The sequence below is a fragment of the Osmerus mordax genome, chromosome 10 (assembly GCF_038355195.1).
Source record: "Osmerus mordax isolate fOsmMor3 chromosome 10, fOsmMor3.pri, whole genome shotgun sequence".
In the NCBI taxonomy this organism is placed as follows: domain Eukaryota; kingdom Metazoa; phylum Chordata; class Actinopteri; order Osmeriformes; family Osmeridae; genus Osmerus; species Osmerus mordax.
The window spans coordinates 15,484,836-15,509,856 of NC_090059.1; the positions used below are offsets into that span (position 1 = coordinate 15,484,836).

Genomic DNA, 25,021 nt, shown 5'->3' on the forward strand with positions numbered 1-25,021 from the left:
GGTGCAATGCATTTAGTAATGCATTTTGCAGGTGTTTAAGATATACTTCAGTGAGGATAATATTTTTCACAAATTATGGTTTGTCAAAAGATTATTCGAAAAATTATTGTTGGTATTTTTGAATACGTTTGTTTGTGAGTGAGTGGGTGAGTGAGTGAAAGAGAGGGAGTGAGGGAGAAAGCGAGATAAATCCCTAAGTGAATGTACACAGCTAATGGCTTTGCGTGCGTTGCCATTGCTGACGTTCACAAAGTGGCTACAATTACACTAAATTAAGCTATCATTAACTCTATCCACTGTATGCATCCAACAAAAACCGGAAGAGTTGGTGAAAGTCCATGCAGGTTTGAGTGTGTTGGTCTACTCGTTCAATGGGTGTGGAGGAGAGGCAAGGAGGGAGGGGAGAGAGAGACAGCCACCGGCACCTTAGCAGACGTTCACAGAATTAGAGAGGAGAGACGTTTCTAAATGGAGTGCGCACTGTGAATCCTACCTGGGAAACCTAGGTGCAGGGAAAATATTTTACACTCCCGCTTCAGACTGTGGAGCTGCGGGAACTAGTCTGCGAGGAATAAACATGGCCCCAGATATATTACTCCGTGGAGTCTTGACGTTGTTATTTGTGACTTCAACCTGCTTTGGATTTAATATTGACGAGCGGTTCCCAGTCATCAAAGAAGGAAAAACCACTGGCAGTTTATTTGGATTCTCCGTAGCTTTGCATTATCAGACACAAGGCTCGAAGCAATACCTGTGAGTATCACGGTGCATCTATTGAACGTAATTTGTTAAGTGTCCAGACGAAGATGTGGGGGTTTAGACGTGGTTTATGTATTAACGTAGTATAGTTTGCAAATATTAGCTTTTGAAACTCGGATCTACTGTCACATATCAGGTTATTGAACAAACCACTTTCGCCAATTAGATTTTAAAAAGGTTCCGGGAATCTTTTCTAAAGTTCTAATGGTGTCATCATCAGCAGTATATTGCTGTCCATTGCAAACCGGTATTATAAACCTCTGTAGATCCGTGCCGCAACTTCTCAATTATGCATAAAAACTCTCCCACAAGTCGCACACCTGTCACATCAAACTGTCTTCCTTCGACAATTTTCGGCGCTTTACATCGATGCTGCTTCCCAATCTGACAATGATGAGGGCTCGGTTTAGGAGTTCTCCGTTAGATACAATAAAAACATGTATTCTTGGATTCTAAAGTTCAAAGACGCCGAAATACATCGAGCTACTGTCTGTGCCTTTGCTACCTGATGGCTACGCAATTCATGAAATAGTATGCGCCGGTAACGTTAGTTTTTTGTGTGTAGAAAGAGTGTAGCCTACGTGTATTGGTTGAAGGTGTGGAGGGTAGATTGCGTTAAAGACAAAACTTTACCTTCCCTTTTACCTAAGCTATTTATAATCCGTTTATGCCTATTAAATACACAGCGTCTCATTGCCTTTAACCTTTCTTCATGCGTCAAAACATTCATAAAATGTGTGCCAGTGTTTTAGTTTGTTACATAACTAAAGGCCACAGAACATAGCCCAAGACAGAACATTTAAATTAAAGAGGATGTGTTTGCAGAAAGCAAAGCATTTTTTATGTATGCTATCTTACGCGGAATCTCATATGTGTCTCTTTCTGGCTGGCTTAAGCCATGCCATAACTTATTCCACTCGATTGATCAATGGCAGCGTAAGAAAACAAAGCAATGTTTCATAGGTATGGTAGTAGTCTTGGATAGAAGATTTGTAACCAAAAGGACTTGTGTAGACTTCTCATAAATGTCTGTTGTGCTCTCTGTGCTGGGCTGTTCGCTGCAGGATAAACAGGTGGGCCAGGTGATCATACATTACAGCCTCCACTTCCAAGGTTCTTGGTTTGTGTGCTCCAAAGGGGATCATATACCTCACTAAATGTACCCCTGAGGGTAATATGTCTTAGGGAAGGGACTCTATACTCGATTGCAGACTTAGAAGAGAATCCCAGAGGAAATGTTTCCTTATACTCACTGCTCTTGTAGGTAGGCTGGGTGCTTATACTGTGTTTCACAATAAGATGGTCACTGGGCAGTCATTTGTGCAGTTTGTTATTGTCTATAAGGGCATTCTTGCCCATATATCTGTATGTTACATACAGATATGTATGTAACATATATCTTGCCATTATATCTGTATGTTACATGAATACAAATGTGTTCTTCTAAGATCTTACCTCCCAGTGGGCTTGAAAGATCTTTGAACTATGTGGAATCTCACTGGTAGGAGACCACTAGGACTACAGTACGTCAGTACATAATTGAGGATTTCCTTTGCCCACATCTTCCTGTTTCATTCATGAGAAGATTATACGTTCATTGCGTTTGGTGTTTCCCAGTCAATGTTTTGTCATGGAGAATTGCCCATTTAATTGCCTACATGAGTTAGGCAGGAAAGAAAACTACAAACTAAGCTCCTCTTCCTGTGATGTAATCATGGACTTGAGATAAAGAGTAGGGGAGTTACCGTTTTACAATAACTCTAACCCTCCCCAAAAATATATTCCTAATAAAATAGCAGAACAATGTATTAATCTGAGACTTCTTAGTCAGGGATATGGATTGGACACTGGCCCTGTCCCCAGTGAGATGGTGTCACTGTCCACAAGCTGCAACCTAAGAAGGGGACCACATGGTCATGATGATGAGACAGGGGACCTAGGGGACCTGGGGACATACTGAGAGACTCAAACCTTTCCGAAGATGAAAGAGTGTGAGTGAGAGTGCCCTTAGCACCTGAGCTCCAACATGTCAACATCTTTATTTATTTGTATTATTACAATTCTTCTACAGTCTAGCAGTAACCTTAAATGTAATGTTGGCTATGCTGCTAAATGTTTTGACCTATGAATTTACTTGGAAACTACTTAGATATATCTGTAAGTTTTTATATTTACTGTTTTTCATAGTTCAGTTAACCAGATATTTTGTGTGAAAAGGCAGCATGTATTAGTGAACCGATAGTGTACGCAGTATACGATGTAACCCAACATGCGATGCTATGGTGGCTAGTTTTGTATCGTATCGGCCAGTCTCAAGAGACAGAAGAATGTGCTGACTTATGTTTGAGTTAGGGGGATTTATCTGTGTTGTCTGCTGTCTGTGTTCCGTATTCCTTTAATGATGTTTTTGTCTTGTTTCACCACAGTAAGGGTTGACCACAAGTCTGCTCGTTACATTTCTCCATTGTAGAGGGACGGAGAATGAGTGTGAAAAATGATTTTAAGGGTTCTATAAACCAGGCATAGCTTGTACAATGTTTATTTATGTATAGTTTTTGTCTGTATGCATGTCTGACAGAGTTGAAGATTGGAGCTGTAAAAAAAAGTTTTTACCGGTGCAATAAACCAGAGCTGAGATTGTTTTGGCATGGAGAGTGCCATTATACAATTTGAATGATTCCAGAACAGAATACTCCAGCTCAATGTCTGACAACTATGGGGAGGAAAGGGGTTAGTTCCTGTACAAAACCCAGAGCCTTCATGATCCAGACAAGCTAGCACCTTGCTCATGCAATATCTGTACCTGGTCATTTGAACATGACATCCCTCTCTCTCTCCCCCTCCACTCCACTCATCTCTTCTTTTCCCTTTCTCCCATTTTTTTGTGGAAGGTCTATTGGGTGTTTTGTTCTTTATTGGACCAGGAGAGGAGGGACAAGGCTGTCAGCTGGCCTCTTATTGGTTCTTCCAGGCCCCTGACTCGGTGGTATGCGTGGAATGTTTCACTCTTGCCTGCACACTCGCGACCTGCCAGGTTGCAGGTTGGGACAGGACTAAAAGCGAGGAGATTGAACGCATCCCTCTTTTCTGCTACTAAATTTATCTTGTATGCATCCAATTCAAACCTCAACAGGTCATAAAAAAGCCGATCTGTCTCTTTTCAACACAGACTCACATTTATGATTCACTGTGTTCCTGAATTGGGTAATCAAGAGTCCATTAATCCTTGGACTCAGACATATTTAATCAGAGTTGAGAGGTGCAGCTTCATCAGCTCATCTCTGTCTGGGGGCTGTGGCCCAACACCATGATATCCTGCCTTTCATTTAATGGGGTCCTCCCCTTTCTCCACAGAGGTGTAGATTAGATTGGCTGTCAGTGGTTTGATAGACACACACACACACACACACACAGAGTAGCTGCCGTTGCAGTAACAAGTCTCCTAGCTTTGTCCCTTTACAAGAGACTGAATTTTCATGCAAAACTCCAGACAGAGATTTCCCCCCTCATACTGTTGATTCCCGAAAAACCCAGTAACTACATTCACTAACAAAGGAATTAGGACAGAAGAATTCCCAATGTGATTATGAATAACAAAGCATAGTCCCCTCGATAACATAAAAGAGATGGCCAGGACGGGTTAGTTGGACTTGGCTCCAGTCCAGCATTCCATGTCCATTGCTGCATCCTTGGCTCTTGAGTAAGCCCTTTTCAAAAGCACTAGCATCATGCCATAATGACACGCCTTTGTGATAAGAAGCCTGTGTTGTCCATTAGGCCCTTAAACATACAAACTGTATGCCATGAGTTACAACGCATAGGCAGTGGTTCATTGATAAATCTCTGTGACAAAGAGCTGTAGTACTTAAGTTTTGTTTTAGGATAATATGTCTGTACTTTGTGTTTTTAAAGGTGTTTTAATGCATACAGGATGGCCTACCGCGTGCTGCAGCACATCTTTCTGATTTTATTAGCATTTATTTATTTATTTTTACTTTACGTAGATATCATAACAGCCATGCTCTGTAGAAGTTACTGAAAATGGTTAGTGCTGAGTCATTGGTGCTGTCTGCTAGAAATTGGATCAAAGCCTATGGTGCATTAATTAATCGTTGTTCTTCTTTTTGTTAGTCTGCTGTTTTTGTGCATTAGCTCTGAAATAATCCATAGCTCTCAGTGTATAGGGCCATTGCCAATGATGTTGCCAAGTGAAGTTTCAGCACAATCTGAGCAACGCTGAACCTATAACAAAGTTCAGTTGATAGCTTTTACCGCCCTCCTTTAGCAGTTACAACCTTTTTACAGAATTTTTCAAAGAACATACATTTCTGCTAGTTTCATGGTGTGATCATGACCCCTAACCAATCCCCACTAGCCTGCGTCACTTATCTTAGCCTCTGTCCCATTAGCATGACTGACAAGTTCCAATAACGTGTTGAAATCAACCTCAGCATGATCCCAGGCTTTCCCCTAAAACAGCCATGGAGACTCACCCCGGAGGGCCTTTCACTAGGAAACACCTGCAGGGAAGACAACTTCTCACCAAACAAAACAGGAACACTTCCTTTGTCTGCTATGGCGGTACAAACTCACCGAAACAGCATGGCGGATGAACTTGTAATGTTACCTCAGGGCTAATGAAGGTATGGTCGCCAAGGGAGCAACATGCTATCTCACTTTCCCCATGTCATATTTCATCTTTGACGGTCATTTGATAGCGAGGTATACGTTTACCTTTGGTATGCATGTCTCTTGGCACTAACATTGTATTGGGGAATACTTAAGATGTGGTAAGAGCTTCTGTAAACGATGTCACCGGCTCGTCAATTAATCCTCCTCCCTATCTGCCCATCTTGGCGCGAGTGTGCAGTATTTATACTTGGAGTGAGTTTAACCAATTAAACTCAGTTACACTCACTCAGTCACTCACCCCCCCCCCCCCCCCCCCCACCCAAATATAGATTTGGTAGATTACCTTAGCAAACATGCTAAAATGTTGTTAGCAGTTAGCAGAACATCAACTGTCAGCAACTGTCAAGACTACACTTAACAAACCCCCTGCTGTCCAACCTGTAACCTTATATGGGGAGAGCCAAGCGGGGTCAGGACAGTGGAGATAATCTCAGGGCTAGTCTGTTGTAAATTCCACTTTTTACAGCTCCGTGAGGGAAGTGTTTCAGTTGGAAACCCACTACTCTGGTTAGCTCAACGAGAACCACTGACTTTGCTGCCTTGTAAAGATTGGTCGATTTGGGGCCAAAGTTCTCCCGGGCCACACAGAAATGTGTTTACGGATTCCCCAGATGTGGATGTGTGTGTGTGGGTGGGTGGGTGGGTGGGTGTGAGCGTGTGTGATCTGGAGCCAAGGGTACAGTATACTAATGTGGTGTGTACGTAGAGAGACCCAGTGTGTTCAGTAAAAGATCCACCCTATACTATGACATCACTCACACAAAGCCCCCCTGTGTGGGGAACATTGCAATAATCTGAGGGCTTTAGTGTCACTGAGTACAGTGCTATTCGACTGCTATCAGTTATTTACTTATTTGCCACCAGTCTGAATGAGTTTGTTCTGTTTTCACTGATGACTCCCCAAGGCAGATGGTGGTCCTCAAACAGGATGTTTGTCATGTTGAGATGCCCCTGACAGCTTTCGTGTGTGTGTGTTTCCACCTGTATGTGCTTGCTTGTGTGTGTGTGCTTGTGTGTGTGCTTGTGTGTACACAGGGACCAGAAGTTTCTTCCAGAGTTGTTCAGCCTGGCTGGTAATTTCCTGTATACATGGTGAAAATGTACAGTATTACTTTTGTTTTTTGTTTTCTCTAGAATTCTCCTTTTCTCTAGAATTTCTCCTTTTGCTGTAGAGTTACTATTGATCCTAATGATGCATGGATCTTCTTCCTGTGTGTCCCAGTGTTTTCTGGAATTCATTCTAAAATGTCTGACACCATTGTGAGGCGGATCTGTGTTTGACCAGTACTACAACGTGAAAAGTAAGTACGTCTGTGGAGACTAAAGCAGTGAGAGGGGAAAAGCAAACAAAAAGCTCGTTCTCCCCACAGGTCGTTTACTATGGCAGTCTGTCAGGCCAGAGACATTGTGGAGTAATCTAGAGAACATTTTGAGTCCATTTTGAGCTACTAAAACTGGTAGTTCTGTGGTGGAATTCAAATTGATCATATCCTATGAGATATGGTCTACTTGTTTTGTTTGGGGTTGTGGAATTGCAGTTTAGCCTCAAGCTGTCCTCAAAATTGCCTTTCAGTGGTTCAGTAGGTGTGTCTGAGTGGTTCACCACCAACCGCCATTCACCTGCTGATCATGCATGCAGTAATGAACTAACACTAGGTGAATGTTGGGTCTATTGAATGAAGCACTCTTGTTCTCCAATATGGTCAACTAAATACAAAGCTCATAGTTATCATAATGGGTGTCTGATCATCTTTGGGGTCAGAAGGCCCTTCAAAGATTTAATGTAAATGCTATCTCCAACAAGTTATTTTAAATTCTTGCTAAATATTCTGTGAAAGGTTTGATTGATTGGTCTACTGTTCTAAGTAGTAATGTTCTTTTAATATTCAACCTAAGAAATTAACCTAAGAAATTAACAGTTAAAAACAGTTAAAATCTGAAACCTCTTGTTTTGGACTTGAATGTTCTTGCACTGAGCTACACCCATCCCATCACACAGTTCCAAGGCCTCCCAATGCAGGCAAGGCACACAGTGTGTCCCAGATGGTGAATAATGTTGTTGGCATGTCTGTGACAACCACATTTCAACTGAAGCAGGTGGTCAAACTGCAGCCCCCTTCTCTATGTTTGTGTTTGACTCATCTGCCAGCTATGTGCGTGTGCACACAGCAGGTGAGAACAGATAGGTGTGCACACGCTGAATGGTCTGATAGCAATGTGTGCTCAAGGAGAAGGTATTCTGTAAGCTGTATTGTAGACAGTAAGAGTCCAGAAATAGTTTATTTCTGAAGATAAAGACTTCAAACTTCAAAACGACCTATCTAAGGACAAGTGAAAAGCAATTTTTTGTATCAGTATCAGCCAAATCAGTCACCTAAAACAAATGAAGTGAGAGAATGTTAATGATTCATTCCCAGAGTTCATGGTCTAGTTCGAGACCTTCCCTTTGTCTTTGAGGACTACCGTTCTCCAGTAACATTCAATCACCAGTTCCTGTTTGAAATCCCTATTCTCATGACATGCAGTATTAGACATATTGTCCTCTTTCAAAGTAGCTGTTACACCATTACAAAGGCATAACTTAATTGTGTACCTGGTCGCCCTAGTTCTAATGCTAAATTGAATCTGCAAATTGAGTCGCTACCTTCAATATTACCCCCATCTATTAGCTTAGCAGGTCTAATTGGCTCAAGTGCAGAGGTTTTCCAGGAATCGATGTGGTCGTTCATATAATGTAATTGATTTATTCGCTAGTCTTGGGCTTCCCACTGGGGAAGTGCAGGTAAGGCATGCTGCTTGTCCAACACGGTGTCTATTTGTTTCGTTTTGTGTAGTCTCCCCTTGGGACTGGACTGTATATGGGAGTCAGATGGTTGAGCGGTGAGGGAATCGGGCTAGTAATCCGAAGGTTGCCAGTTCGATTCCCGGTCATGCAAAACTGACGTTGTGTCCTTGGGCAAGGCACTTCACCCTACTTGCCTCGGGGGAATGTCCCTGTACTTACTGTAAGTCGCTCTGGATAAGAGCGTCTGCTAAATGACTAAATGTAAATGTAATGTAAATGTATCTTGTCTACACCAGTTGCATTTGTGCATTATCAGCATTGGCTACCAGTGATTTTCCGATGGACTCCGTTTCCCATGAGCACTCTGGTGTTCCACCCCCACAGCAGGATACTCCCGTGACAAATCAGTGCCCTCTTGAGCTTATCTGGGCAGGTGATCAATCACCGGTAGAGTGTACCCACATACACGTGCAAACACACACACACACACACACACACACACAGGCAGGCATATACGTCTCTCTCTAACATACCGCTCACACTTTCTCTCTCAGACACGCACACACTCTCTCACACTCACACCTCCAGGGGTTTTTGGCAGGACGCCAGCTGGACTGATGGCCATCGTCTGTCTGCAGCAGCCCTGTGTCATGCCTTATCACTGAGCTGTTTAGACTGGAGATAGATGGAGATGGATGTTCCGCGGCTCAGACTATGCCCTCTCTTTCACTCTCCATAAGGGTTGCTGCACATTGTCTCTTAACTGCTTGTCATTGTTAAATCTCTTTATTATCTTTTGAGGACAGGGCTGTTGGAAGGATATTCCCCAGGTGGGAACGAAAGAATACGGTCTCTGTCTCGGTTTGTAAGACGGGAGACTGTTGCATGTGTCAGCAGTGCGGACGTGTCTGAGAGACCGATGAGCGTCTCTGTAAACTCAAACAAGTCCTCCTCTCACACAGAAAATCGGAATATCAGTTATTAAATGTTACTGTGTATACAACAGTCTTTATGCTGTTTTCCAACAACACTTTTCTACCCTGCATTTCATGTCTCTCTCTTGCTCTCTCTCTCGCTCTCTCTCTCTCTCTCTTTCTCTCTCTCTCTCGCGCTCTCGCTCTTGCTCTCTCTCTCACTCTTGCTCTCTCACTCTTTCTCTCTCTGATACTACCGGGCTCTTACTTTAATTAAGGGCTTTTTGTTTAGTGTGTCTGGCATGAAATAGGGTAGTTTATGACTTGGCAGGTTTGTAAAGAAAATGTCACATCCTAGTTCAACAAGGACACAATTTAGATCCTATTTAGTTTCTTAAGCAAATATAGAAGAACATAACAATGCACCTTGTGGGTGTGAGCAATCGCAAATGTTTGGTTTAGCTCGGCTAGCTGGTTGAGAGGGGCGAATTTCAACATGTTCTCTGAGTAGGAATGCAGCCCCCCAGCTCCTTGTTCCTGACTCAGAGAGGATTCAGAGAGTTTATTGGAAGGTGATGAGCAGAGTGGGAGACATGGGCTCGCATTGTTTAATCTGGAATGAGAACATATCAGCGTGTGAAGGTCAAACAGGAGAATGTGCCATTGTTGTTTAGTTTAGCTGCAATCTCAAGAGAACCCAATTAACATGTACTGCTCTTTGCTAGGGTGTTGAACATTTACACAGTTGTTATGGTTGAAATATAATCTTCTACTGAGGATTTCTCACATTGTATATTACTAACTCTGTGGGTGTCTCTCAAATTAACATAATTGTCCTAATTTCCTTCCAAGAAATTTGAGCCACGAACAGCAGTTAGTGTTTTATTGTTGACAGGGGTTAAGTTGCTGCAACAAACATTTTCCCTACTTGGGCCCCGAGAAACAAAGAGATGGGACTTTTCTGTGTGTAAACCAGGTCAAACTGAACCAGTATTGTTGTGAGGTGTGTGACGAAAATCCATTAGGCTGCCAAGACCTAGCTTGCCTCCCACTGCCCAGATCAACTTTTCAGCCTTAGTGCTCCAATTCCTCGTGGCTTCACACAGCAAAATTGGGTCTGGGTGCAGTTTTGTTGATTTGATCACAATAGGTTCACCCTGGCTCTTCTATAACCCTGGATATTACCCAGTATAATCTCTGATTGTGTTCATTTCCCACAATAATAGCCTAACTCCTTAACTCCTTGTTCTGAGCCACTAGGTACAGGTTTTTACCATTGATTAACTCTTTGGGTGGCCATGACTTTTGATTGAATGACTATGCATTCAGGTAAGCCTCTGTACACACACACACACACACACGAACACACAAACATTCCTCACATTGACACGCTCAGACACACATATCAGATTACAAAGTAGACTTCCTTGTCTCGTACTGTAGGTCTGAAAACCAAATCTTGGTGGCCTTGATTCCCTCCATATCTGTCAGTGTTTCAGCCACTCCAAACATCTGTGGAATCTCAGATAGTCTATTACTGAGTGATCACAAAAGCCAAGGCCGCTCTATCACCAATTGGAACCACAATGTTTCAGTCATAACCATAGGAAATACATGGCGTGGTGTGCCACTGAAAGGCCATTTGGGCTCTAGCTGTTTGTCATCACCTTGACAAGGTAATTGATCAATGGCTGGGGAGGCCTCTCTGGAGAAAATGAGGATAATTGTCCTTTGGTTGGAAATGATGCGCTCATATGGCTGGAGTGTGTTAGTAGCATGTTCCTGGGTAGGAACAGGACACCTCTTCTTACTGTAGAGATGTCCTTTTTGTCTGCTAAACTGCTAAAAGAAGATGAAATTAACTCATCCAGACAAGTTCCTCACACCTCTCTCAGGTGCAGCTTATCAAATGGTTATTATCGAATGGTTACAGTTGAAGTTTTGGAATGGAGTCATCTGATCCTGGATCTGTTACTAGGGTTGACTTCTTCAATCAGTCTCCTTGAATCCAGACTAGAGAGCAGAGATTACACTTCACAGTCTGTTGAGGTTAATGTTTATACTGCATGGCAGCGGAAAGACCATATATAGGCATGCTGGTGTGTTCTAGCTAGTACTGTATAGTTAGGTATTGATTCATCTTCTTCTGTGGTGTGGGCTTGAATAAACACTGCATGAGACGGGCAGTGCCAGGCACGCTGCTTCCAATCTGCTCCCAAATACACCCTCCTTCACTCTACAAGGTGCACACTCAGTTTAGGTATGGCTCACCAAGTTCAAGATATGAATCAAGATAAAAAGTTTACGTAAATTTGTTATCTGACTTTTTTGGAATATTCAACTGGCTGGTCTCAAACTCCCTCAAATACTTTTGAGGGAGTCAAGCTTAATATAAGTTACTTCAAAAACCTCTATCGCTTTCAGTTATTAAGGAAGGTTGTGTTTCGTCCATGCAGCCTCTGTCTGTGTTTATTCTTCGAAGTATGGCCTCAAGGCACCAAAAACACTTTGACTCACTTTGTGTGACTGACGTCAATGAGAACAAAGGGGAATTTGACATAATGTTCTGTACTAGACAATGGAAAAGTACAATTTAGATTTGAGCAGATTTTATAGACTGCTGCAAATTTGATCTTTAAATAAAGAACTGTGACAGTATGACCTCCAGGTTTTATCTTCCATGGATCCCATAATATCATACCACTGACTGTCCCTGCATGCTCACACTCATCAACAGAGGCTGATACATCTGACTACACGCTTCACACCAGCCTCAGGACCTGCCTGCTGTATCGTGTACCTGCTTCAGAGTTCACCATGTCAGGAGATTTAGTCATTTAGCAGACACTCTTATCCAGAGCGATTTACAGTAAGTACAGGGACATTCCCCCCAGGGCAAGTTGGGTGAAGTGCCTTGCCAAAGGACACAACGTCATTATGCACGGCCGGGAATCGAACCGCCAACCTTCTGATTAATAGCCCGATTCCCTAACTGCTCAGCCATCAGACAGGCCTGGAGCGGGAGAGAGTGAGCGAGTGGCTTAGTAGCCTGGGTTGACTCCCTAACCTGGCATCAGGTCCAGTCTTGTCTTGGTTAAGGCCCCCATTCCCCCCGCTCTCTCATCTCTGCACTCAAGAGGCTGCCTCTGTTCTGCCTCTGCCTCGGGGGTTCAGAGGTCAGCTCGTGTCGCTCTCTCTCAGGTTAAGACCCTTGTTATGATGAGGCGGATGGTTGACTGCTGACCACATCTGACTTACTGTATACGGATAAGAGAATTGTCCTTACGCCTGTCGTCATCAGAATTAATAGTGGGATGCCAAATGGTACTAATCAATCAAGGGAGATATGTCAGTGATTTACAACCGATATTTCAGATATAGTTGTTATGTGGTGTTGTGGGGACAGGAAATGTAACGGGTCTAATTTGATCCTGTCTGCCTGTCTGTCTGCTTGCCTGTCTGTCTGCTTGCCTGTCTGTCTGCCCCAGCCTCCTAGCAGGAGCCCCTAAGGAGAAGGCTCTGTCGCAGCTGAAGAACGTCAACGAGACAGGTGCCATCTACTCCTGCCCCATCAACACAGATACCTCTGACTGCTCCAGGATGGATCTGGTCAGCTCAAGTAAGCCACGACCACGACTAGAATGACCTTTGACCCCCGTCACAACATGAATCCTCTGTTTTTTTCCATTAACAACTGTAAAGTAGCTTATACAGAAATAGAGTTGTGGCCACTATTTATGTTAATATATGATAATAATCATAATAATAGATTCCTTTCTTGTGTCTAAAATGAACCACCCCAGTGACCCATATTTTATATCCAGGCCTTGATATCTCCAGTCTAATCTAGAGCCTGGCTGTTACTTCCTCTCTGCTCAGAAGCTTCAGTATCAAATGATCACAAAGGCAGATCCCCCCCCCCCCCTCCCATGGCTAAGCTGTTCGAGTATCTCAGTCAGCCCTGAAAGGCATGTTCCAGATGGGACTGAGGGAGCAGCCTTCGTAATTAAACTTTATTATGGGTAGACTCACCACTGTGTGGTGGGTTCCCAGGGCTGCTTCCCTCAGAGGCAGAAAGTAAGAAAGATAATAACGGATTTACGTTTTGATGTCAGGGAATTGGTGCTGTCACAGAGTATTTTTGCGGTGAGCGCCAAGTTGGGACTTTATCCACGACGGTTTAAACTGTCATCTTCGATGCTTGGCTGTCCTGCTTTCCTGACGGTCCTCATGACCGTTAATGATGATGGTGGGGATGTTTTTGTTCTTCCCTGAAAACATACTATCAGAAATAACAGTGTCATGTTATCACTTCTCTGCATGTCTACACATTTATAACTGTTAAACGTGAACATTACAACTTTTATTTACAAAAAGACATTGCCAAACGTTACAATATTATGAAAAATTGTTCATATGTCCAACCTTTCCAAATGAAACATCACATCACCAATACATCACCAACATAAAAAAAACACCAATTCTCATCTGCTGATGATTACAGCATCCTTCAAAAAGAATCAACTGTATTCTGCAGTACTAGCAAGTCCGCACGCAGCTTCCTTCAACAAACACAAACTCCCTCTAAACGCCCACGCATGCATGTTCCTTGGTGCTCCCTGTGAACACCTCTCCCTCCACACACAGCCGACTCCTCCGAGATGGTGGAGGGCATGTGGCTGGGCGTGACGGTTGCCAGCCAGAGAGAGAAAGGCGGGGGACGCGTGCTGGTGAGAACCCTTTTACACCCTCTGTCCAATTCCTGTGCTGAGGGTTGAAAGACAGAAATGTTATAGGCTTTAAATACTGCACTGTGAAATGGTTTGATATGCTTTATGTCAGTGGTTGTAGCTATGCCCTCTGTTAGATCTACTTAATGTTTGTGGCTGTTGCTGTACCTCTGTTAGATGTGTCAGTGACGGTTGCTCTGCCTCTGGGGTGCAGGCGTGTGGTCACCGCTACGTTAAGATGGTGGGAGGCGCCCCGGAGGAGCACAGGCGCATGGTGGGAAAGTGCTACGTCAGGGGGAACGACCTGACCTTTGACCCCAGAGACGGGTGGCAGACCTACAACTACGAGGTGTGCAACTCCAACTACAACGAGAAGAGCGAGGGCTTGTGCAGCATGGGCATGTCCGCAGGCATCACGGACACCGACGTCTACATTGGCACTGTGGGCAGCTACACGTGGCAAGGTGCGCACCGGGAGAATGACATGAAAATGTGTAGACAGATGTATAGACGGATGCATAGACGGATGCATAGACGGATGTATAGACGGATGCATAGACGGATGCATAAGCGGATGAATAGACAGATGCATAGACAGATGCATAGACCGATGCATAGACAGATGCATAGACGGATGCATAGAGGGATGCATAGACGGATGCATAGACGGATGCATAGACGGATGCATAGACGGATGCATAGACGGATGCATAGACGGATGCATAGACGGATGTATAGACGGATGCATAGACGGATGCATAGACAGATGCATAGACACTCCTACAGACACACCCACGTTCTTCTGAGGATTTGAATAAGCCACCTCTTGATTAGTGTGTTTTCTTGTTACTATTTTGTAAAAGTGTGTTTCCATATTTGTTTCTCGTTATGTAGGGAATGTACACATCACTTGGAGAGACCCTGATCTGGACATCCCCTTGGGCTCAGACTTTGGAGAGCTGACCAGCAGAAACATTTACATGGGTACGTCTTGTTTACTATACTGCAGTACAAGGTTTGACAATCAGACTGTGCTGGTAAACTTGTTCGGTTGAAAACATCCTGTCAAATATAACCACTTCTCATACTGCATAGACTGTACACATACTTCTTGAAATTTCCTATAGAGAGGGAACAAAAATTAGGAACTATCACAGGAAGTCAACATTGACCTTTATGTTAAAAGGTTTTTAGTTGTGACCCACTACTACAAACTATGGCTTGTCCCCAGTAACACCGCTGTAACTTGGGCCTGTTTTTACCCCAGGTTATTCTGTCCACGAGGACAAGAACCTGCTGAGTCGAAACGAAGACACAGTGGTAACAGGGTCTCCCAGAGACGAGTCCAAGGGCTCCGTGACTCTGGGGAGGAAGGACACCAAACTGGTGCCTGTGCTCGTCATCCCTGGGGAACAAGTGGGCTCGTACTTCGGGAACAGTCTGGCTGTTGCCGACCTCAACAATGATGAGTAGGTCACCGAATATTTAGGGGAGAATTCATGTCATTCCTTTTTTCTGCATGCCATATTTCAGCCATCTGCTACTTTCTGGCATTAAGTTGCTTATATTATACTACACTATTCTCTCTGACTGGAGAACAGAATGACTAGTTCTTCCTTGCATGCTGTTTTCTGATTATTTCAACCAATACATCATACGTTACCTGGACGACTCCCACTCTGGCCCGCCTGACTTGATGAAGAATTTATGGATTTTTAGCCTCTTTTCACCACATCAGAGATTCACTTTATCTTCTCACCACCAGAGATGAATAAGCGTCATTACATCACAGCTGAGGCATGTCCTCTGTTGCGTCCTTTCAATGCATGAATGAGACGTTAAACATCAGTCTTCATGATCTACCATCACATCAGAGAGCTCGGGTTTAAAGACTGCACCGAGAGAAACACAATATGAAGAAAAATACCATTAAAGTAGATACAGATCTGTGATACAGCTGGCCCCAGCTGGAAACATCTAGAACATGAATGAGAGATCCTACTGTACTGACCTGTTATTAGTCATATTTATTTACATTTACTCATTTAGCAGACGCTCTTATCCAGAGCGACTTACAGTAAGAACAGGGACATTCCCCCCAGGGCAAGTAGGGTGAAGTGCCTTGCCCAAGGACACAACATCATTTTGCACGTCCAGGAATCAAACCGACAACCTTCTGATTAATAGCCCGGTTCCCTAACCGCTCAGCCATCTGACTCCATTACTTATATTTATGTGCTTCTGCCTGCTTTCTGTTCAAGCTGGAACGACCTGATCGTAGGCGCACCGTTTTACTTTGACCAGAGGAAGGAGAAGGGAGGAGCAGTGTACGTCTATATGAACGAGAACGGATCCTTCCAGGAGAGCCCGACCCTCGTACTGAAGGGCCCCAGGGGGTCTGGGTTCGGCTTCGCTGTGGCAGCCATCGGTGATGTCAACCAAGATGGTTTCCAAGGTAACGTCACTACAGATCTTCACTAGAATAACGACAGCAATATACATAGTCCATTCTACTGCCCATTCGGATAAATGAACTAAAGACCCACTTTAGTGTATGGTAACATAAACTTGGATCAATGATCATCCACTTACTCACTTACTCAATTCAATATTATATATGTGTTAAAGGGTTAACACATATGTAACACACATTAAGTTATCATGTCATGATATCAACTCAATTATTCAAGAGAAGGTTTATTGTAACTTATTTAAGAGAAGGTTCAGCCCTTTTAATCTCACGAAGAAACAAGTTCATTACAAGTGTGCCAGTGTGGTGCTGCCACCTAGTGTTCAGATGAACATCACAGCAAAGTTTACTGATCTTAAAGTGAGTCAGAGATGGGCAGGGCCACACACATTATCTTCAGTTGACTGTTACTGTATGTTGAGCCCAATTCGTTAATTGTAACATTAATCTTATTCATTTTATAGACATTGCTGTTGGGGCACCGTTCCATGAAAACGGGGAGGTTTACATATGGATGGGAAGCAAGAAAGGAATTTCAGGGGAAGCCAGTCAGGTATGGACCTTCCTTTCCCATAATGCTCAGCATTCCTCAGACATTCTCAGCTGTCACATCTGCAAATGCACAAAATATTATTTAAACAAATGTGTTTATTCAAACTATAATGTACTACCTCTCTGAGAACCCACATATCACACTGAAGCAGAATGTGAAAGGTTGAAAGAAAAACACACAACCTCATCTGTGATCCAGTCGTTTTTATTTATTTCATAAATCAAAAATATTTTACAGTCCTCAGTAGCAATGACTTACAACAAGATGTAATTACATACAGAGGTACCCGAAGTTCGGACTTTGGTAAAACAATTATTCTTGCAAAAACAAAAACAATTGCTAAAGTATTGCCCTGCTCCATATTTGTTCCAGAGTTATGATTCACTATGGTTGGGCTTCACTGAATCTCAGACTATGGTTACCGGCCTGCTCATCGGTAGAATAACAGCACAGCTGCCTCTGTGATCTCCTTTGAGGCACTATAGAGCAAATTTGTTCCATAGCCACTCCCGTCAAAGGAAGCAAAGTCACCACACTGAAGTGGGGCACTTTCAGGGAAATGTCCTCCTCCTCCTATACAGTAGTGCTCAGTATGACATTCGTTTGGCTTGACCCCAGAGCAGATAGCGGAGGCTGCCCTTTCGTTATTTATGGCTCTGAAAGTGATAAATCCTGCCTCAAACTGAGTCCTTGAGACAGGACCATAGAATTCACTGGTCGATTGCCTGCTTCCGTAGTCGTACACTACTGGTATGGAGGGTCCTCTGTCACTGCATGACCCAACATTGTACCGTACAGGGTAGTGCTTAAAGAGCTCATACAGGTTCCCCCCATACAAGGTGAGGAAGCGTCTCTCCGTGTGGTAGCGCAGGATGGAGGCCAGGTTCCAGTGGGCCAGGGGTGACCTGTTGGGGACGTGCCACACTGCTACATCTTCAGCCGCTATGTCGTAATAACCAGGGTTCTTAAAGTCATCGGAGGTGGCGCCCTCGGCTGTCCCGAAGGTGGCGGTGTTGGCCCAGTTTCCATCCCCCTCCGGCAGGTTGGGGTTGCTGCCCTGTTGGCTGGACCACCGGTCGCCCACCGTGCACTTTCCGTACATGTTGTTCTCGTGCACGCTCAACACCAGCGTCCAGCCTCCTCCCGCGGTGGTCATGTCACAGAACGTTTGGTACACGGTCCCACTGGTGGTGGTCAGGTAGTACAGGCCGTCCTCTTCCTCTGCATACCTCTCCTTGATCTCCTTACAGCTTCTGGCAACATAGTGGGTTCTGTTTCTCAACTTCTCCAAATGAGTAAAGTCTGTCCTTCTCAGGACTGGACTCTCTGAGATTTCGCCGTCCGGTTGTATTTCGTTGTGTGATTTGGGCTGGGACATCACGGCACAGGACACCTGCTGGGTCAGCAGCAGAGGAATGACCAGCCGCAGGAGAGTGTTGAAGCTCTTCATATCTACAGTGCACCTGTCGTGTTCGCAGCCACAAAAGTCTGTTTTCAGCTTGTTGAAATGTGTCTCCTTATATCTGAGTCCACTCACATTCACTCCACGTTCACATGATCCCAGATATAATTATTAACAGAAATCAACAACACAGTTACTGGAAATTTATATGTTTTATTGCGCTTGCTGGGAAAGTCTGATAAGAGGGTCAGACATCTCACATTTTGTTTTGATCCACAAAACCGTGACTTACCCTTCTCTCTTTGAACACGTTTTTACTGTAAGAGTTTCATCCACCTAGTGGTCTACTTTATTATACCACTGTCTGTGTGACAGTAAAAGAACACAAACTATTCTAAAAACGTTTTAAAAAGTATTGCCCTGCTCCATATCTTGTTCCAGATTCATGATTCACTATGGTTGGGCTTCACTAAATCTCAGACTATGGTTACCGGCCTGTTCTGCTATCTGCTCTGCAGAGCAGATAGCGGAGGCTGCCCTTTCGTAATTTATGGCTCTGAAAGTGATAAATCCTGCCTCAAACCGAGTCCTTGAGAGAGGACCATACAATTCACTGGTCGATTGCCTGCTTCCGTAGTCGTACACTACTGGTATGGAGGGTCCTCTGTCACTGCATGACCCAACATTGTACCGTACAGGGTAGCGCTTAAAGAGCTCATACAGGTTCCCCCCATACAAGGTGAGGAAGCGTCTCTCCGTGTGGTAGCGCAGGATGGAGGCCAGGTTCCAGTGGGCCAGGGGTGACCTGTTAGGGACGTGCCACACTGCTACATCTTCAGCCTTACATCTTACAGCTTCTGGCAACATAGTGGGTTCTGTTTCTCAACTTCTCCAAATGAGTAAAGTCTGTCCTTCTCAGGACTGGACTCTGAGATTTCGCCGTCCGGTTGTGTTTCGTTGTGTGATTCGGGCTGGGACATCACGGCACAGGACACCTGCTGGGTCAGCAGCAGAGGAATGACCAACCGCAGGAGAGTGTTGAAGCTCTTCATATCTACAGTGCACCTATCGTGTTCAAGTCTGTTTTCAGCTTGTTGAAATGTGTCTCCTTATATCCGAGTCCACTCACATTCACGCCACATTCACATGATCCCAGATATAATTATTGACAGAAATCAAGGACAGTTACAGGAAAGGATTTATATGTTTTACTGCGTTTACTGGGAAAGTCTGATAAGAGAGCCTCACCCTCCTCTCTTTTAACTCTTTTTACATGTTTTATGCACCTAGTTGTCTTCTTTATTGTACTACTGTCTGTGTGGGTTCTACAGCCATCCAAGTCACCTGCAAAGTCACAACCTTCTGTAGGTCGCATTGAACATTTCAAGTGTCAGCCACGGACCTGAAGTATCCTGATGAATCTTCCAAATGATCTCCCAAATATAGAACAGTTACTGCAAGTACTGGAACCGTTTGGAAGTACCCTGAAGTCAGGTGTTCTGTATTTGTCTTCATTTCATTCTCTTTGCTGCCCCCTGTAGGTTATTAAGGGGAAGTCAGTGAGCAGTGGGTTTCAGACGTTCGGCTATTCCATCAATGGGGGTATAGACATGGACGAGAACAGGTACCCGGACATCGTAGTGGGTTCCCTGGACGATCGCATCGCTCTGCTCAGGTGAGGAAGTGGATGAGAGGGGTTAGAGGTTCATGTTTGGTTCTAGGAACTCATATCCCATCTGGATTGTATGTGCCTGTGTCAAACATCCTGACTAGCCTCCATCTATACTGTAAGCCTTGACAGTTATGTATCTCTTCGTCATTTCCAGAGCTCGTCCAGTTATCCACATCTCTAAGAACTTCACGGTGCAGCCAAAGATTGTTGACCCCAAGCAGTGCCCACCTAAGGACAAACCTTGGTGAGAAATATCCTTTAGATTAAATGCTTGAGCATTGAACATTGTACTGAGTAGTACTGAGCATTGTTTGGAAGTGTTTGATTGACAAACAAAATAGAATCTATGATAGATTCCTTAAATGTCATTTAACAAGTTTCAAGCAGTAATCTCCTGATACCCTGTGTTTGTTTCCCAGTATCACAGTGACGGTGTGTTTCTCCTACACGCTCAGCACGGGAAATAAGGACTTAAAGAAGGACGTCAGTGAGTAAACCTGCTTCACGCACGATGACCTCATAGACGTGCAGACACACACACAAACACGCAAAAGCATGCCGACAATAACCGTGTCGTGTCATATTCTCCTGTGTCACAGCTGTGAACTACACAGTGAAGGCAGACATGGACCGTAGGAGCCCCAGGGTTAGATTCCTGGTCAACCAGGATGATTCGTACTCTGACCTCTTGACCTTGCCCTCTCCTACGGCCGTGTGCAGTGTGCTGCAGCTCATCGTCAAGGTAACCGCTCGATAGCTCAAACACGCACACACTCGGACGCACACGACCAGCTCATTCTGTCTCTGAATATTCACGAGAGCACACATTTACATTTACATTTAGTCATTTAGCAGACGCTCTTATCCAGAGCGACTTACAGAAAGTACAGGGACATTCTCCCCGAGGCAAGTAGGGTGAAGTGCCTTGCCCAAGGACACAACGTCATTTCGCACAGCCGGGAATCGAACCAGCAACCTTCGGATTACTAGCCCAATTCCCTAACCGCTCAGCCACCTGACTCCCAGGCAGGCTCACACATGCAGGAGGAACATCATCATCATACCCTAATCACCAACTGAGATACTGTAGTATTTTTTGGGAACAATGCTGAATTGGTGCCACTTGCCTATTCATATCTTACATGAGGAGGTAAAAAAATGTTTGCTGTCATTCCTGCAGGAGAACGTGAGGGACAAACTGGAGCCGGTGGTGTTCTCTCTCAGCATGTCTCTGCATGAGACCAAACCCAAAGCCCGGCGCTCCCTCCAGAACCTTGACTCCTTCCCCATCCTGAGCCACAAGGAGAAGGTCACGGAGAGGACTGAGGTAGGGTCCCTTTCACTCATCGTTTTAATGACCCTCAGGTTCGTTTGGCTACGGGTGACATCTTTGAGTCTCTGTCTTCGTTTTCAGATCCACTTCCAGAAAGAGTGTGGCATAGACAACAAATGCAGCAGTAACCTTCAGCTAAAGGCTGAGTTTGCTAACGAGGGTAAAACACCTTACCCTAGGTGTGTGGACAGAACTGGAATCACGCGTGCAGAATTAACTCGTAATTTATACAGCTTTTAAGATATTCGAATCTGTCACAAACAAATTCTGTGTGTGTGTTTGTGTCCGTGCGTGCGTGTGGATGTGCGTGTGCAGTAAGGGGAACCTGCAGGTTCTGCAGTATAGCAGTGATGTAAAGAAGGTGATGTTGCTGGTGGAGGTGACCAACACACCCAGCCAGGGGAAGGTTGCCGAGGACGCCCACCAGGCCATGCTGAACATCACCATCCCGGACGTGCTGCGCTACTCTGGATTCAGGGCCCGGGTCTGTCCACACGGGGGCGGCAGAGAGACAGGCCTGATGTTGGCTTGTGTGGATGAAACGTGAAGGAAAGCCAATGTGATGTTAACATTGTGTGTGTGTGTGTGTGTGTGTTTGTGTGTGGTTAGGACCTTGATGTAGAATGCAGTGCAGAGGGAACTGTCTTGTGTGAACTAGGCAATCCATTGAGAAGTAATGAGAAGGTAAGAGCAAAGCTGTAACACGACTGTGTAGACATGTGCGAATTGACTTCATATGAAGTACCGTGTGTCTGTTGTGGGATGTGAATCTCTTTGGCCTCTTCCAGGTTTCACTGCTAATCATATTTGAGACTTCGGGTATTACGCTCTACACACAAGAGATTGAGTCCCGCTTACAGCTGTCCACGTAAGAAGACAAATAACTACAGTAATACTTTAGCAAACAGACCGGAGTTTCTAGAACACAGAGATGCGTTACATTATTGTTGCTGTTTTTTTTCAGGTTGAGTGAACAGAACGACCTGTTCCCTGTACCTGTGGTCATGCTGATTGAGAACACCATCCTGACATCCTTCTCAATGTAAGCCTACACAAATTGCTTTCAGCAGTTATATTTACATATACCTATGCATATTTTTTACTTACTTACTTGCAAAAACAAATCCACATCTCTCTTCTCCGCTGGCCAGAGAACAGCCCCAGGTTCTGACCCAGTTCAGTGGCATGGTCATGGGGGAGTCAGCCATGAACACCACAAGCGACATCGGCAGTCTTGTGGAGTACACCTTTAAGGTCAGGCATATGTCCACACGTGCAATACATTTTGGCTGTTTACTTGGTTCTGCAAGTTCTCACTCCTCCAGATAATCAAGTCACACACAGTAACAGACTCTTGCCTTTACATTTAGTCATTTAGCAGACACTCTTATCCAGAGACATACTCTTATCGTTAGAGTTCGATACTAGTAAAAGAGTATCAAAGCTTGTCATGATGCAACCATGCACTTTAGATACCATATCACTGCGTAGTATTGTTTGACAAAGACATACTTGACTTGACGTAAACATGACAGCTTTACTCCTCCCTGCCACCAGGTGGAGGTGTTGGGTCAGCCTCTGGGCAGCATGGGGATGCTGGCACTGGAGTTTGATTGGCCGTTGGAGGTGACCAATGGGAAGTGGCTGCTGTACCTGACTGAGATCATCACCAAGGGAACGGCAGAGAGTCGCTGTGTGCCTCCTGAGGACGTAGTCAACTTCCTAAACCTCACTGTGAGTAGTCTTTTTCTTTCTCTTTTTCTTTTTCTTTCTCTTTTTCTTTCTTTCTTTCTTTTTTTCTTTCTCAGATGAACGCTGGTTATTAAAACGCTGTGTTGGGTTTTCCCCTCCACTCCTGTGACCTGTTTCTCCCGTCTTTCCCCTCTCAATCTTTCCTCCTCCCGGGTCCATATCTCTTCCCCGCAGCTGTCCAACAGAAGAAGCAAGCGGCCGAAGAGGGAGGTGAAGGAAGAGGCCATCCGGCCCCAGATCCTCGAGCCGCAGGCGGCCATCACTGTGCTGTCTCCTCGCAAGGAGACCTTCCTGCTGGTGAGGGCCCTGGCCCGCAGCACTCACCACCCTTACACAGAGCAAAGAAATGGTGGGATGGATGGTTCGAGGGGTGGATGGATAGATGGATGTGTAGATGGACAAATGGATGTGTGGATTGATGGATGAATGCATGGCTGGCTGGATAGATGTACGGACGGATGGGTAGATGGAGGGGGGGAGGAGGTAGAGTAGTGGATTGAGGGACGGGTTAGAGGATTTTAGACATGCGAACAGAGGAATGGAGCAGTCAACATCCACATGAACTGTCCCCCTCTGTGTCTGTGAAGGACTGCTCCCTGAACACAGCCCGCTGTGTGACCTTCACCTGCCCTCTGACCAACATGTCCCAGTCTGCCCAGGTCACAGTCAGGGCACGCGTGTGGAACAGCACCATGCTGGAGGTAAAAGGTCATTGACTGCAGCAGAAACAGTCGGATAACCAATTAATGGACATGTACTGTGATGTGCTGACTGTCGGTGTGTGTGTGTGTGTGTGTAGGACTATGCCAATTCTTTAAGAGTGACAGTGAAGGGGAAGGCCACTCTGAAGCTGATTACAGACAAACCCACCATAAAGATGAAAGATGAAGCCAGAGAGGTAAGCGAGGAGGATGATGATGATGATGATGATGATGACAGACGTTACATTTACTGATCATTAATGTTGTTCTTGACCCCCCCCCCCCCCCCCCCCCCCTAGTTTGGACTGAACATTGATCCAGTGCTGGGGGAGGAGACCCCCTACGAGGTCCCCATGTGGATCATCATCGTTGCCGCGGTAGCCGGGATCCTGTTGTTGGGGATCATCAGCCTGATCCTGTGGAAGGTGAGAGGAGGTGACCGTCCTCTGACGTGTCTAGAAACACCCAGCCTTTCATTCCAGGTGTCGACTCTACCACTGTACTGTAGCTACGTGGGTCAAAGAGACTGTTCTAGAACTTGGCTCGTCCTGCGGCATATCCAGCCACCAGTCTAACACCCCCACCCCCTCCCTCAGTGTGGCTTCTTTAGGAGGGCCAGCAGGAGGGAGATGTACGAGGCCAAAGGCCAGAAGGCTGAGATGAAGATCCAGCCCTCTGAAACAGAGAGGCTGACTGAGGACTACTGAGACCAGCAGGCCGCTCACCAGCACAGGCCGCTTGGGCTCCTGGGTAATGGAGTTTATGTGGACCGGGGTGGACTTTTCCCACTTCCTTGTTGCAACGTTTTGTTGTTGTTGAACTAATAGCATTTTTCCTACTTTTCTAGGCTGCGACTAACTTTTATGCTTTCGTTTAGTTTCCTCTTTCTTCTCCACTCCTTGAATAGCTCTGTGTCTTTCAGTCTTCTGGTGGTTGGTTTACTGATTCTGCTGACTGATTCTGACAGATGTTGTCCCGTCTTCTGTTGTCGTTGTGTGTTTCCCTCCTTACTAAACTAACAAATTCTCGGCTCAATATTTAAAAGTGATACAGTGTTGTGAACCTACAATCCTTAATGCCAGTATGACTGATATTAACACCTGGTTTAAACGTTTCCTACAGCTTGGTTTCTTCAGACGGGCCATCTACTACAGGATCATGCCAAAGTACCACGGAGTCAAGATCCGCCGCGAGGAACGCTACCAGTTAGAGTACCAGTTCAACATGGGCTTCATGCCTGAAGACCCACAGAAGAAGT

The 25,021-nt window shown here is 44.9% G+C and overlaps 2 protein-coding genes across 3 annotated transcripts; one reads left to right on the forward strand and one right to left on the reverse strand.

The window, feature by feature from the left end:
* Nucleotides 1-460: 460 nt before the first annotated feature.
* Nucleotides 461-25,021, forward strand: itga3b (integrin, alpha 3b). Of its 2 annotated transcripts, XM_067244299.1 has the most exons (26): nucleotides 461-753; nucleotides 12,639-12,769; nucleotides 13,798-13,880; nucleotides 14,095-14,344; nucleotides 14,775-14,864; nucleotides 15,148-15,349; nucleotides 16,142-16,335; nucleotides 16,815-16,903; nucleotides 19,847-19,980; nucleotides 20,132-20,221; nucleotides 20,397-20,464; nucleotides 20,577-20,719; nucleotides 21,158-21,304; nucleotides 21,392-21,489; nucleotides 21,626-21,794; nucleotides 21,920-21,994; nucleotides 22,099-22,178; nucleotides 22,275-22,352; nucleotides 22,462-22,564; nucleotides 22,868-23,044; nucleotides 23,237-23,359; nucleotides 23,650-23,763; nucleotides 23,862-23,960; nucleotides 24,063-24,188; nucleotides 24,360-24,513; nucleotides 24,886-25,021. In XM_067244299.1, exons 1-25 carry the CDS (start codon nucleotides 578-580, stop codon nucleotides 24,468-24,470), a joined length of 3,150 nt encoding a protein of 1,049 aa, XP_067100400.1. In that variant the 5' UTR covers nucleotides 461-577; the 3' UTR covers nucleotides 24,471-24,513; nucleotides 24,886-25,021. The 2 variants fall into 2 exon arrangements, with proteins under 2 accessions (XP_067100400.1, XP_067100401.1); XM_067244300.1 differs by lacking the exons at nucleotides 461-753; nucleotides 12,639-12,769 and having other exon boundaries at nucleotides 14,058-14,344.
* Nucleotides 17,092-18,373, reverse strand: LOC136950566 (intelectin-like). Its single transcript, XM_067244976.1, has one exon. The coding sequence runs from the start codon at nucleotides 18,351-18,353 to the stop codon at nucleotides 17,334-17,336; it is 1,020 nt and encodes a 339-aa protein (XP_067101077.1). The 5' UTR covers nucleotides 18,354-18,373; the 3' UTR covers nucleotides 17,092-17,333.

Coding starts and splice junctions, on each gene's coding strand:
- itga3b (XM_067244299.1), top strand. CDS start 578: ATGGCCCCAGATATATTACTCCGTGGAGTCTTGACGTTGTTATTTGTG. Junction 20,222..20,396: donor CCACCTAAGGACAAACCTTG/GTGAGAAATATC, acceptor TTTGTTTCCCAG/TATCACAGTGACGGTGTGTT. Junction 20,465..20,576: donor GGACTTAAAGAAGGACGTCA/GTGAGTAAACCT, acceptor CCTGTGTCACAG/CTGTGAACTACACAGTGAAG.
- LOC136950566 (XM_067244976.1), bottom strand. CDS start 18,353: ATGAAGAGCTTCAACACTCTCCTGCGGCTGGTCATTCCTCTGCTGCTG.